We start from the raw sequence: 14,975 nt of genomic DNA, 5'->3' as shown, positions 1-14,975 counted from the left end.
CCTTTCGACCACCTCACGTTCGTCCGTCAGGATGCCACCTTCCTTGTCTCTACACATTTCGGCACGCGGCACAAAACCGTTGCGAGAGTCATTCAGCTTCTTGAAGAACGCCCGCCTTTCCTGAGAGCGATACAGCAGCTCCGTCTCCTCTCTCTCAGACTCTTCCAGGCGGCACTTTGTCCTGAAAAAGACGAGTCTGCTGTTTTCGCTTCCGTCGATATAACTCCACGTTCTGACGAGTGGCTTGCAGCAACATCGCTGCGCGTGCTGCATTCTTCTAGTCCAATATTTCTTGGCACTCGTCATCGAACCAATCGTTCCGTCGACTCCTCTGTACGTATCCTAGGAAGCTCTCCGCAGTACTGCTTATGGCTGCTTTAATCCTGGTCCAGCAGTCCTCAACGGGAGCATCGATGAGCTCCTCCTCCGGTGGCAGCGCTGCTTCAAGATGCTGCGCGTACGTTGTCGCGACGTTGGTTTCCCTCAGTCGGTCCAGGTTATACAGCGGCAGGCGCCGGTATCTTAAACTGTTCACTACGGATAGTTTTGGACGCAGTTTAAGCATCATCAGATAGTGGTCCGAGTCGACGTTAGCACCTTGATAGGTCCTTACGTCGAGAATGTCCCAGAAATGTCGTCTATCAATCAGAACATGATCAATTTGTGTTTCTGTTTGTTGCGGTGATCTCCAGGTGTATCGGCGCAGGAGGCGGTGCTGGAAGAAGGTGCTCCTTATGGCCATGTTCTTGGAGGTGGCGAAATCGATTAGTCTTAGGCCGTTCTCGTTCGTCTGCTGGCTCTTGGCCAACCTGAACATTAAGGTCGCCGATGACGATTTTGACATCATGTCTTGGGCAGCGATTGTATTCACCTTCCAGTTGCGCATAGAATTCGTCCCTGTCGTCATCGCTACTTCCGAGATGGGGACTATGCACGTTAGTTATGCTGATATTGAAGAACCTGCCCTTGATCCTCAACCTGCACATTCTGTCGCTGACCACCATCCGATCACACGCTTTTGCACCTCCCCCACCACCATAAAAGCTGTTCCCAGCTCGTGTGTATTGCCGCAGCTCTGGTTGATGGTGTGGTTCCCGCGAAAGACCCGCACCGTAGACCTCTTCCAGCACACCTCCTGCAGCGCCACAATGTCGATTTGCGGTCTTTCATTATATCGGCAAGTATGCGAGTGCACCCGATAAAGTTAAGCGACCTGCAGTTCCATGTCCCAAGTTTCCAGTCTCTTGTCCGTTTCCATTGCGTACGTCTGTGCCAATTTTGTCCATCCGAAATTTCTTGTTGAACTTCCTGAGCATGCTATTTTTATGGGCGGCTAGTTAGGCCTGCGCCAACCTTGCAGTAACGCTGAAGGATCACGGGAAGCGCTGGACTAAGCGCTTTTTTAAAGGCGGAGATATACACGGGTTGTAAAGCCTGTCAAAGACCTCCCATTTTAGCTTGCACCTCTTCAAGAAGCTACATAGTGCGTGAAAAGCCTTGTTGGTCTTTTTTATCCTTTCCGCTGTTGTTTCCTTCCGCGTCAAGCTGCTCGTTACGAATGCACCAAGGTAACCTAATTTTGTGACTACTTTCAACTTTCAACCCGAATTTTCTCAAGGAGTCTAGTTCGACGTTGTTAGTGTCGTTAGGGATTTCTGCAGAGGACGCAGGTTTTACTTGTTTATTTCTTGGTCAACCGAGGCCAGCAGTGGAATTAATAGACCAATTATCCTTTCAACGTCTTTATCCGTTTCGCATACAAACAGTAGATCATCACGGTGTAATGATGTCTCCACAGTGTTCCAAGTTGATTTCCGGCATCAGTTCCAGTAGCGTTATTAGCACGTGGCAGTAAAATAAACAATCTCGGGCTTAGTGGACATCCTTGCTTTATTCCCCTAGCCTTGTTAATTACTGAGGTTCTCCGCAATGCACGCAGTGTTGATGCGAGTAACTGATCCCGTTGACACTCCCATGTCTATTAGAATCGCCGATAGTTTTGAGACATCCACTCTATCAAACGCCTGTTTTAGATCAATCGATACCAGTATTGTTTGTTTACCCTTTCTCCATCTTTCGTTCAATATCCTGCGTAGCGTGAGGATTTGATGACATGCGCCTCTTCTGCTTTAGAACGCCTTTCTGTAGGATAACATTGGTGGGATTTGTTGGTCGAGTCGGTTCAGCAGCATTCTAGTGTGGTTTAATTGGCAACTTAACAGAGCGTTATACATCTGTAATCGTCCGTAGATTGTGGGTTTTGCCTTTTGGCTATTGGCACTTGAGCCGTTGAAATCCATCCACTAGGAATCACATTAGATCGGAATACCTGTCGTAACAAGGCAACTAGCTCATCCATCAAGGCGTCTGACCCGTACTTTAGAAGTTCTGTAGTTATACCATCTAAACCCGGCCCAGTTTTGTTTTTCATTTTCCATACAATGTATTCTAGTTCTTCTCTTGTTGGGTCCGATCCCCTCCATCCGAGGATCCTTCGTGTAACTGAACGATTTTCAAATTTCCATCCATTTTTGCATTCCACTGCTGAATGTTTAGGTACTTTTTCCGCCGTGTATCCTTTTTCCTCCTGTTACTTTTGATAAAACGGAATTTCATTCTCATTCGATCCGGAGAGTTATCATTTTCAGTTAACTTAAAATTCAACTTTCTCCTGAATATGTTGATTTTTCGCCTCTTCTTTAGCTTTCCATGCCAGTTTCCATTCTTTCTTTCCTTTCTCCATCGCTCCTGTTTGCCAATAATCGTTGTCTTGCCAAAAAATAGCGCTTAGATGCTGTTCGTTTTGATATTTTTTGCGGCTTTCCACATCAACCCTTAACGAACCAATTTCCAATCCAACTCTTTTATTCGTTCTGTTTTCTTGTGATGTTTTTTGCGTTTTAAAGTCGGTGGTTTGATTCTTGCTCTTTTTAAATAGCATACCACCACTTTATGATCGCTCTGAATCTGAGGATGGAAGTAGCATTTCAATTCAGGGAAGCTGAAATCGTCCATTTTGTGCATCGAAATATGATCGATTTGCGAATGGGATCTTCTATTCGTCCAGATGAAGTTAGCTGAACGTGAGTTGCTCAAAGTGACATAATCTTTTAGTTTTAGCCCGTGGAGCAGATTATTCAGCTTAATGCCATTGTCATTGGATATATCATGGTGCAAGTTTTTACCAATCCACTGCCGATCATCCTCCACTAGATCATTACGACCCAATCGTGAATTAAGGTCGCCCAAAAGCATTACCCTCTCCCTTATGTTGTCTGGTAACTTGATTATGAAATGGTCTAGTGCGTCGAATTCTCCGTTTATTCCCACGTCGGTGCTTCGTATATACGGCGATATGACCAAAAACGATTTCAAGAAGACATCGCCTTGTGAATTAATATCGCTGTTCCTCCGCCCTTACGGTCCCGTTCGTCATATTCGTTTACATTGAACCAATGATAGATTGCCGTATCCACCGTGCAGTTTGCTAACCTCGTCTCCTGCAACGCCACAATTGTTTATTTAGCTTTCGCCAAAAGTCATCTAATATTTCTTGTTTCTTGCGATCGGAACAACCTCTAACATTCCAGCTCGCTAGCATAAAGCGATCCCACACGTTGGTACTGCCTGCGACGTCCAGTGATGGAATGATTGATCGTGTACTTATTTGAGATGCATTAATCGTATTCCGGTTCTGCCATTCCGCCAGCAGAGGTATAGGGGGTACATATTCTTCCGTTTAGTTCAAGTTATTCTCTGTTCTGAGATTCAGACGTTGCACAACTGAGTCATAATGGTTTATCTCAGCGTGTCTTGATCCTCTTTCACCTTCTTTGCGGTACGCTATTCTTACCGTTCTGTTCGTTACTCCTCCCTCGTTAAATTTTATTATTGTGCCATTCTCGTTATACTCGTCCACTCCAAAGTTGTAAATCGCTACTACTGCCGCTATAGTTTCCTCACCGCCCCATTCTCTGATATGTGTTAAACATCGCAAAAAATGTTCAATTTTCTCGGTTACGTTGATGTCCGCATAAACTCCTACATCGGAAACTCTCTCAATCAGATATGGAAGGAAATTTTCTCGGTTGGCTTTAATATATTCCACTACCAATGCTTTGAGCCGGACTAAGCGCCGCAAATAAACAATTTCCATCGCTTGACATAATACACACCAGACCAACACCTCCATCGTACATCATTTGCTCCATTTTGTTTCAGTTTCTATTTCCGTTTCCGTTTGTCTTGTCCACCAAACAATGTTTACTACCATTCACGGAAAACCTGTGAAAAAGTAAGTGACTCACTGCTCATATATCGCTGGAAGGATTCTTATTGCTATATTATAGACTATTGTTTGTTCTCCGCCAACGCCTCCATCCGCCATCTTGTATAGGTCTCCGCTAACGAGGCTTTTTTCACCTTTTTTCAAATTTAATATGACCAATTCGCTAATCACGCTACTTTATCGTGTTTGAGTCCGATAATCGCTAGTTTTCCCAAGCTAAAAAAAATCCACTCTGAATCGCACTCACAGGTTTTTCGACCTCTCGCTAGCGCGTTCTTGAGAAGAATGGTGCTCCGACACGTTCGCAGACGCTTCGCTATCCGCTTCAGCACGTCATCGGCCTTATTCTGCAATACGACGGATCGCTTTTTCGAACGTATGCGATTTGCATTCTCAATAACGACAGCAAAATGAAATGGGAGCCTACTTCGATCGAACCACATTCCCTGGAAAATGTGATCCTTGGTAATGCAGACTAAGGTTGAGTATACAGGAGAGACAATTACCTTGCCGGGGAACTGCATTCGTCCATAATCTGTCATAGCTGAACTTTTCCAAAATGTATCCGCCACGATAGGATTAGCGCGTCGTCGGCGATGATGGACATATTCTTCAACTATAGCTTCATCAGCGTCCTCACGCTAACTCAACCACCAACCTCAACGATGTGAAACCTGAAGAAATAAAAAAAAATCACTAGTCTTGAAGATTAATTTACAAACAGTTTTCCATAAGGGTCACTTTCGGACAGTAACGACTCGAACAACCGATGATTTGAGAATACTTGCTTTGTTTAATATTTTCTGTCATTTTACATACTGTATATATGTACAAGGATAAACTGTTCAGTTCAATGCGTATATAATACAAATATGTACGAACTTTCTGGCTGGGGCGTGTGACAGAGCCACCAAGTTCAACTATATAGCGTTATGCAAAAATGGGATTAAGTTTGTGAGTTTCGCCTTCCTTTGAATATGTTTGTGTATTGGTGACTTAAATTTAACGTTATATCAGTACCGGAAAAAGATACATAAAAAACGGTCGGTTATTGGGGGGAGGGAATATATACCAACTGCCAACTTGTTCTGTAGTGAAATAAGTTAATCTATTATAGATGACTGTGCCAATTTTACGTCAGTCAATATCGCATGGTCTTGTAATAACATTCTCAAAACGCACACGCGTAAATATGGTGATAGATAGTAGGCTATGAAAATGTTTGCAAATTTGCTTGTGTGTTTGTTTGTTTGTGAGTTTTTTGAATTTTACTTCTTGTGACTTCTTCATCTGTCAATGAGATTACAAAACGTTTTAGCTCCTATACAGGTAGAAAATCTTAACCCAAAAGAAATCAGTTTGTAGACGACTTTTCCTTTTTTTTTATCTGACTTCGTCTCTCGTTATTAAATATGGCAACACTGCATGAGTGAACGAATGAAATGATTTGCAGTGCGATCTTTACTTTTCGCATTTTTTTTATATGCAATACGATAGTGTATGGATAAGATAATTTGAAAAACTACGTGAGGTTTAATTGGACGTGTTTTGAATAGTTTTTGTTACACGTGTGAACCTTCAAACTCAGGGCTGTAGCGCTAAATCGCCCGCAAGCGATTGCTATGATTTGTCGATTTAGCAATCTCAACAGTCCGGACTTTGAACGGCTCTGCACGGTTGCGTTGGTTTTTTTTTCTTTCAATATTTTTTTACAAAATTCTTATCATACTTTAAATTAACTTAAATTAGCTTCATGATATTAGTACTGTTAACGAAATGTAAACTTTTTTGTTCGTTTTCAATTTATGTGTGCTTCACGATTGTGGCATAATTTATAATAAATGTATAAAATTAGTATTTGGTATATTTATCGATATTTAATCAGAATTTCTGAATAGACTTTTTTGTTCCAATTAGTTTTCTAGGGTTTTTTACTTTCTTACAAAACGAAATGCAATTTTTGTTACTTAACCAACGCTGGTGGATGCCAACGAGTTCTGCACAACCTAACAAGAAATAAATAAACAGAACACAAGTGTCGGGAATCTTTTTGAGGTTGCTACTCGTTCGTGCAGATAGGTCAACTAATATTAATAATCATTTTAAACAAAAATGTATGGTTTGAATGCATTTCCGATTTGTGATGTAGACTCAATATGATTTCGGTCGGATCAAACAAGCAAGATGAAACGAAAGAATTTGACTTTGCGGTTGTATCTGCTTGATAGGCGTTGAAGATGTTCTTTAAAATAAATGAAAAACAATTAAGGGTCGAAGTAAGCCACTTGTAAGCCTTGTGGGATGTCAAATGTTTTCAAAAATAGCATGGTGAGAAAATCATGTATGCACTACCACACCACAGAGCCCTCCTTAATTCGGATTCTTACTGTTGGTAATGACATTGAGGAATTATTTGTTCGATACACGACTTTGAAGAGCCCTTCATGTGAGATTGAGTTGGTCGTCCTATTGACTGTCAGACAGTTTCTGTACGAACGGTTTTTATAACGTTTTATTTGAGTGTTTTCGTCACCGTTCAATTTCAAGCCAGTTACTCACCGAATGATCGTTTAGTGATGTGTTAGTTGCTGAAATTAGTGTGTGAAACTGTTTGGAAAAACAGTGATTTTTTCCAATTGTGATAGTACTGTTTACATTACTCTGTAGATTGGTCCACATTCCACTTATCGCTTGCAGCGCTATCTAAATCTCATTCACTGAAACCTCTGAAGTGCGCATTCGACGTCTGCGATTTTTCCATCGAGATAATAGTTTCATATTCATCCGCTGCAATCGTACCCGGAGCAAAGCGGAATGGAAAAAAGCAATGTGGACAATGTAAATTGGATATCCACGATCTCGGGCCGATACGGTGTGGATTTTGCTGACCGTTTTATCATATCAGCCATCAGTAGTGTGGTTTCAACACTCGCGGGTGCAAGGAAGCATTCGCTCAGCGATGTTTATTTGTCCTACTTGCAGAGACGAACTGAAATGACGTAGCATTCGCTCCTATATTGCGGACTCGCAACATTGCTGACACTCGATAGTTTCAGTCGGTCGAACATTCCAATTTGGCCTCGAATTAGTGTAAAACGTCGTCAAGTAGAACCTAAACCAAGCATGCAGGCTGTTGTCGATAGGGGAACGAAGTCAGTTAATTTGAGTGACTTGTCAGTTGCATCAATCATATCAGCGACAGCACCAAGGAAGTGACGGCGATGTGCCAAAAATCGTATCCAGGTGCCTATTTGCAATAGAACCCACAGATGTTGCCCGTCTAGTTCCCAAGGAACAAGATGTTTCTCGTATGTCTCTCGTTTCCTCAAAGTCGGTTTGGATCCTGCAGTAAGAAGTCAAGCCTTGGATCCTTCGTCGTGGCCTGCCGGTTTTTAATTCCGAGAATTTATCGATCAACCAAAAAACGGGAGAGCCAATGCATTAACCCCATCAATGGAATAAACTTCATGCGTTGTACGGTGGGAGCCCTCAGGCTCTCGCCAGAGGCGAGTGTTCCAGTGATGTTTTTGTCCCTCCTACACTCTACCACTCTGTTGCAGCATAACGATTGCGTAGGTGAAGGTGTTCATCACATCGTGTGTGGTCATCTCAACAGGTCTACTACTATCGGGGTTGGATGAAGTGTTTCATCGCCATTATCTCCGGCTCATATCGATCAACCGTCGTTCGCGAATCGCCTTTCTGCTTATGATGACAATAGAAGTCATACATCGACAAACGAGTCCGCTCCAGCACCGACGGCTCCTACTGCACCTGGCTCCCCAACCGGACACACATCATGATCAGTTTCGCTCTGTGTACTGTCAGAACGTGAGGGGTATGAGTACGAAAACGCAGTTTTTCGCTGGCACTCTTCTCCAGCGACTACGACGTCATTGGTCTGACCGCGACATGGCTGCGCGATGATGTATTCAAGTCAGAACTTTCGCAGGACTATGTAATATACTGATGTGATCGCAACCCAGCATTTAGCCATCTGCTCCGTGGTGGAGGCGTTCTTATAGCGTTGAAGAACTGCATTGCAGGCTCTCTGCGGAGCTTAGGCGGAGCTGAAAATTTGGAGCAAATCGCAGTACGTATTAACCTTCCGCAACAGTCTGTCTTTATTTGTTGTATATACCTGAGGCCAAATAGCGACCCAGAGTTGTACAAAAGCCAGCAGCTCCGACAGTTTTCTCATCATCGGTGATTACAATCTGCCTCGGCTGCAGTGCTCTTTTGATAGTGATTTGAAATACTATTTACCTCTTAACGTCTCATTAGAACAAGAGGCAACCAGTCTGTACCAGATCTGCCCACTTACGAACGTGAACGGAAGGATACTCGATCTTGCGTTCGTAAACAACGTCGATGTAGTTGAGCTGCTTGCCAAGCATTTTACTGAAAATCGATCCTCACCACAAACCTTTTGTTCTGCGGTTGGATGTACGCACTAATGCAGGAGAGGATTTTTTCCAGTCGATTGACGACCATAACTTTGATTTCAATCATTGCAACCTTGACGAAATCTCCACATTGATTGTTGCTGTCGGCTGGAGAGAGTTAATGTGCTGCAATGAGCTGTCACGATTTTCTACAACGTTGTCTATCGAATACTCCACCCCAATGTTCCAGTGAAACGCATCAAGAAGAGGATGGACCACAAGCACCCGTGGTGAAGCGCCGAAATTCGCCGCTTACAGAAACATCGCAAACGATATTTCCGCCATAAATCCGACGCTAACAAAATAACACTTCGTCAAACCGAGCAGCTCCGCCAGAAACGACGCTTTATTAACTGTCGTTGGTAGTTTAAAATTTTACAATGCTACAACTCGCCCCGGTAGGAGTCAAACGCCATATCTATTTACGGTGTAGCCCAGAGCCTCGGCTTCTTCCTGTGTGAAACAACCTTCTTGCGAGATTGATAACCAGTTCGTTTTTCTGAAGCCTCTGCAAAACTACTCGCACATGACTTCGATGTTCATCTGGGGACGTCGAAGCAATACAGATATCATCCACAAAAACTACAACAAAATTCAAGTCGTTAAATAGTTTAGACATAGAACGTTGAAATGTTTGCGAAGCGTTGTGCAAACCAAAGTACGTCCTCGTAAACTCAAATAACCCAAATTACCGCCGTTTTCGTGTAGCACATTCCGCTACCGAAATTTAAACCGCTTGAGATGTAGAGTAGCAAAAATCGACTTACCATACAGGGCGTTCAACAAGTCATATACATGCGGTACCGGATACCGATTAGGATTTGTTACGGCATTAAGTTTTCTGTAGACGCCCACGAACCTCCGTTGGCCGTTTTTTTAGGAACGCACAGCATAGGGCTTACCCAACAGCTACTGGAACGGCGGCAGTATCCAAGTTCGCACATCAACTCGAACTCCTTCTTAGCGGCTTGCGACTTGTTCGGAGCTAATCGTCAACTTTTATGTGATTGTGGAGATCCCTTTGTTTGAACATGGTGGGTATTGGCTAGTGTAATTTCTCGGAAACAAAAACACTCACAAAAACGCAATCACACTGCATGCATTACTCGTCGAAAAAATTAAAAAAATTCGCTGAATTTTCAGATTTGGTAGGTGGGAAAGGGGTGACGATATTGGCGCATCGTCTTCGTTCATAAGCGCCTGTTCAGCATTGGCTGAATTCCCAGTCTAGTGTGTGATTGTGTGCTATAGTGTGTGCCGCCACACTGGAGTCGTTAGCTCTCTCGTGCAGCATATTTGACCTATGCATACTACGTGGCAATCTTTGCTGGAGGCTTTGGTAGATTTCTGATTTTTGGTCAGTTGGAACATTGTCTTTAACCTTCCGGCAGTCGCGCTAGTGCACGCTGCTCTGAAAAGCTGGCGAAATCGTGTAAGAGCATCAGCGGCCGCTCGTTCAGTACGCCATATGCGCAACTCTGGAGGGTTAAGGTTACACAAGAGGTTTTACAGCGTTTTACCACTTTTGTAGGCGACTTGGTAACCTTGGTGTTTTAGGTTGGTTTGAACGGAGTTAGTTATTTTGGGGTAAAACGGCAAGTAGATTCTTGGTTCCTGTTTTTTTATTGTCTGTGTGCTTTTTCCTTGGATGTTTCCTTAGAATTTTGTTAATAAATATCCGTTCAATTCAGCTTTGTATGTTTTATCCCACTCGGCCTTAAAGTCTTCATTTCCCATCGGTACACTGAAGAGATAGTCCATCGGAATGGAAATCTGCTTGTTTGTGAGCGCCGAAATGATTGGAGTCGGAATTTATGTATCGGTCTGTGGATATCGGTTTACGGTAAATCCCGAATTTTATTTTGTCCGCCTTTCTGATAATCATCATGTCTAGGAGCGGCAATTTCCTCTCTATTTCCTCTACCATAAACTTTATTGTGCTGTGATGGAAGTTCAACAGGTCAAGGGTCTGGGTTAGATAGCGTTCTTTTACAACTGCGAAAATATCGTCCACGTACCGTCTTCAAACTTGAGGAAAGAGCTTTTCTTTGCTTAAAGCTACCTCGAGGTCGTTCAAGAAGACGTCTGCTAGAAGAGACGAAAGTTTGCTGCCTATGCTAAGACCAAATATTTTTGCTTGTAGAACTTCCCCTCTAAACGTAGAAAAGTTCTGTTCCATACAACACTCTGCCACTGAAAGGCTCTGATAGGGTAGTACGTGACTTCGTTCTAGATATTGCCGGAAACTTTCCAAAACATCAAACCGTCACATCAAACGATACCAGAGTTTCCCTTCGCCTGGCCTCAAAATCGTTCAGTTGCTCCAAAAGATCTATGCCATTTTTTGTATTTTTTCCATGGGTAACGGTGCACTTTTTCATTTCATTCACCAAGCAGCCATTCTTTCGGTGAGCGCGTAAATGTTGGATGAGATTGGTCGCATAGACACTGGGTTTTATGGATTTTTGGAAGGCAGCATAGTGAAGGAACTTTCGGGGTTGGAATGTGGAATCTCCGTTCGAATTTTTCTTCTCCCATGAAACGGACGACGTTTTGATGAGCAGTGTTTGCTCCGGTTTCGGCTATACGTCGGTTTGATTTTCAATCGGCCAACATCTGCTGAGAGTGCAACGAACTGAGCTTCAAGATCCTGGAAGCTTCCTGGAATCGCGGGGTGCGATGCGACAGCTATCTGATATTGACCACTGGAATTTCCCGTTTTATCCACCATCTCCGCATGTTTAGCTAGGCTACCGTCGCTGATGGATAGAGCAGCTTTGAAGCACGTTGTAAAAACAGCATTTAAGGGAGTCCCTAATTCACATTAAAGGCAGTTTACAGCTCTCGTCAAAAATTTTCCAATTTATCCTGCACTGATAGCTCGAAACGAGGGATTAGATGATCCTCAATTGACTTGTACTTGTTTCCCTCCAGACTCGAACTGTGTTTTAGTTCTGATCCGTAATCATAATTTATCGCATTTCACATCGCTGACTTGTTATCGTTTTAGTCGCAATATAGTTCATCATACTGGTAAAACACCACAGTTCTTTGAAATAAATTGAAACCGATTAAGGGTCGAGGTGGCTTCCTTGTGGAATGTCAAATATTTCCAAAAATTAGCTTCGAGAAAAAATCATTTTTGCTAGAATTTGGTCAAATCTGAAACAAGGATAGGGTTAGGATATAATTGAATGAAAACAAATTATTAACCTGTCATTTTCCGCCAGCTCGATTAAAAAAATAGTTCATCACAATACGAAAAGGAAATCTTCGCAGATCGATAGCAACCTCAAAAAATACTCCCCAACATTGGCTCGTAATTCAAATTAATAGAAAAATAATAAAAGGTAAGAAAAACTCCTAGCGCGATACCGATATCATAACACTTTCTATACAGATCATGAAACAAGAGAAAACCCAAAAATAACATATATAAAAAAACTTAAAAACAGCAACCACTCTTACCGCCGCGCCCACCGCCGAGGAAGGTTGCGCCTCCACCCGTACCGACGCCGGTCCCAACGATGGCAGCAGTGCTTTGACTGCTCCGTCTGCTGCTATTATTGCGGGACCGTCTCCGGCGTGGGATGAAAATCCGCCTGAGCGACGCAACAATCGACCCCAATCAGGATATCACGCAGCTGTTCCGCATGCTGCCACTTACGCTGCTGATGGCGCTACTCCGGTGCAGCTTCAGATGGCCGGCAGGAGTTTTGCACTTGAGGTTCTTTGCGTTGGACGCCGGCGCCGTGTTGTGGTGCAGGACCGTGCTGAGACACTGGGACGAAGTCAGCGCGTATGATTTCAGATTGGACTTCACCGAAGGCGGAAGCGGAAGAGTGTCAATTGCATACACGCTAGTTCGGCGAACGATCGTCCGGCAGCACAGTTCCTGCAGCGAGAGTACCTTGTTCGAGCGCCAAATTCGTTCCATCCCGTTACGGTGCAGGGCCATCCGTGCCAGTTCGGAAAACGATTCCCGTATGTTGAAATCGCACAGCGGAGAAATCTCAAAGCAGGCCATCTTATTACGGGAGGCATACAGTTCCGCCTGTTTCGCTGCAACCTGACGTTTGAAAGCCAAGTGCAATCTGTTGCCTACCAGCACCTTCGGGACGCCCGGAGCATGCTCCTCCACTTCCTTCAACCAACGACTCAGCCCATCGAAGCTCCATTTGTTGGTTATGTCATACACTAGAATGATGCCCTGGGCTCCGCGAGAATAGGACCGGATGATGGTACAGAAGCGACCCTGACCGGACGTGTCCCAGACCTGTAGTTTGACACGTTTGCCGTCCAGTAGGATTGTGGTGGTTTTGTAGGCGGCTGGAATCGGATCGGAAAGCTGAATGTTAGTGCATTGTGTGAGAGTTGCCTATAGCCTAATCAGTTTAACATTATTTAAAAGTAGAATAACAGACACAATCTAATGTTAAAAATACATTTTTGAAAATTTAAATAGCGCTACCGACTAAGATTGGTTTTTTCGGCGAATTGTAAAATCGACCAGTTCACAGTAAAATTGCTTCAAACGCTTCACAGGACTAGGAATCAGTAACGCGTGTAACGTGAAATTGCTATCGCAGTAGGCTTTGCAAAGTTTGAATAGCGATATGACCGATATGACAGAAGCGCTTTACGTGAACGTGCTCCATCTTCGGAAGTTACTTGGTCGGCATAGAAACGAGTTTATGAAAATAATAAAAGACGAGTAAGCTTCTAGAATTCAGTTAACGCGATACTTTCAAATTTAGCTACTACTTGATAGAAGAGGGAATAGCTTAAAAAGTTCGTTAGAACCAAACCAAAAATCTACTGCAGTCGAAAAACCTACTTGAAAGAACAAAAACGGCTATCGCAAAAACAAATCAAAACAACATAATTTGCAATGCAAATCTCAACACGTACGTTCGATTTGCCGCAACTCGAACAAACTCATAACTGAACGAACCTGAATATTTTGAAGTTCGGTTCGAACTAGAGTAAATCAACAATTCAATGCGTAAGTAAAACGGCCACCACCACAAACTGCCCTCGAACCCATAGAATACCCAAATGCTACTTACTGCTTCCACTGCAGAACGGACTCTCCGACGAGCCGTCGTCCAGTCCGGAAAGGATCTCCTGCTTCCCAACATCACTGTCGCCAACGAGCAGCACCTTCAGCAGATAGTCGTACTCCTTTGCCATTGCGGCTTGCTACAGTCTCGGCCGGCTGCCCTCAAATCTACTCACTGTTCGTTAAGTTCCGCAGAAGCTGCTGCCAAGAAAACGATAACGCAGTGGTAATCGGACGAACGTGACAATAGAATCACTCTACTGCTTACTACCACCACCTACCTTTGTTGAGGCCAACGATGGGCCTCTCGTAGCCATAGAAGTTGTGCTTCTGTCCACTTCCCAGAACGCTTCGAAGCAGAATTCCGCTTTTAGAATCGCCTACAGAAAAAAAACATACCATCAGCAATTAACCCAACATCGAAAACAACACCGATTGAATGGCAAAGGAAAAAGGTACGCTCCGAGCAGAAATTAAACTTTGTGAATAAATTAAAATGCAAGGTCACAAGAAGAGTGTTACGTTCGCCCGCGGTAGAGACTACAACTAAAGAATGTCGGCTCCTCGATGAGTGCGGCTGAACGACAAAAAATAGTGATCAAATAAAACAACAAACACACAAAAGCAAATTATAGTACGGATCGAAGCAGTTTGCCGTGTGTGGGACGGTGTGTGTGGGTGGGTGGTTAAGGGTTGGAAGGCGGTTTTTGTCATACCTGTGGCGAAAACAAAAACCCGTTTCCAGTTCTTCCTGTATGTGCGTGTAGTGGATATAGACCACAGCGTCGCCTAGATTACGAAATAACTTTCGTCCTAGCAGTCAACTCTGGAAACCGCCCAATTTTTTTGGCAATCTTCGTCTATCAATGGTTCGATGGGATTTTCTGGCTTCGCAGGGGCAGCTGCAGCCGTCACAAAAGCGATTGCTTTCACTTTTGCTAACCGGATTTACACTTGGAACTTGTTTTTCTTTTATAAAATACGTTTTAAACGATTCTCACGGGTTAAACATCACTCCGGAACGAAAAATAAGTAGAATATTTCCGATTATTTTTAGTTGGGTCTCCGTAACTACGGCTTAAAACTTTCGATGACGGATTTTTTTGTGTTTTTTCTTGCTGCTGCAAATCCGTTCGTTTTCGTTTTGCGTTTTTCGCTTCACGCCTGACGGGGGTCAGTG

The 14,975-nt window shown here is 43.5% G+C and overlaps 2 protein-coding genes across 6 annotated transcripts; both read right to left on the bottom strand.

The window, feature by feature from the left end:
• Nucleotides 1-277: 277 nt before the first annotated feature.
• LOC131676223 (uncharacterized) lies at nt 278-8,685 on the bottom strand. The gene is made up of 3 exons (XM_058955345.1): nt 8,613-8,685; nt 778-1,135; nt 278-638 (listed from the first exon to the last, which is right to left on the bottom strand). Exons 1-3 carry the CDS (start codon nt 8,683-8,685, stop codon nt 278-280), a joined length of 792 nt encoding a protein of 263 aa, XP_058811328.1.
• Nucleotides 5,059-14,975, bottom strand: LOC131691511 (ras-related protein Rab-40C). 5 transcript variants are annotated; one of them, XR_009305788.1, is made up of 4 exons: nt 14,512-14,975; nt 13,803-14,175; nt 8,430-13,062; nt 5,059-8,358 (listed from the first exon to the last, which is right to left on the bottom strand). XR_009305788.1 is itself a non-coding variant. In XM_058978007.1 (4 exons), exons 3-4 carry the CDS (start codon nt 13,924-13,926, stop codon nt 12,362-12,364), a joined length of 825 nt encoding a protein of 274 aa, XP_058833990.1. In that variant the 5' UTR covers nt 13,927-13,996; nt 14,077-14,175; nt 14,512-14,975; the 3' UTR covers nt 5,059-12,361. The 5 variants fall into 5 exon arrangements, 3 of the variants coding, with proteins under 3 accessions (XP_058833990.1, XP_058834006.1, XP_058833982.1); XR_009305792.1 differs by having other exon boundaries at nt 5,059-12,125; nt 12,202-13,062; XM_058978007.1 differs by having other exon boundaries at nt 5,059-13,062; nt 13,803-13,996; nt 14,077-14,175.

This window comes from Topomyia yanbarensis, chromosome 1 (genome assembly GCF_030247195.1).
Source record: "Topomyia yanbarensis strain Yona2022 chromosome 1, ASM3024719v1, whole genome shotgun sequence".
NCBI lineage: Eukaryota > Metazoa > Arthropoda > Insecta > Diptera > Culicidae > Topomyia > Topomyia yanbarensis.
Note: the sequence above shows the minus strand (reverse complement) of the source record. Positions and strands in the feature narration are given on the sequence as shown.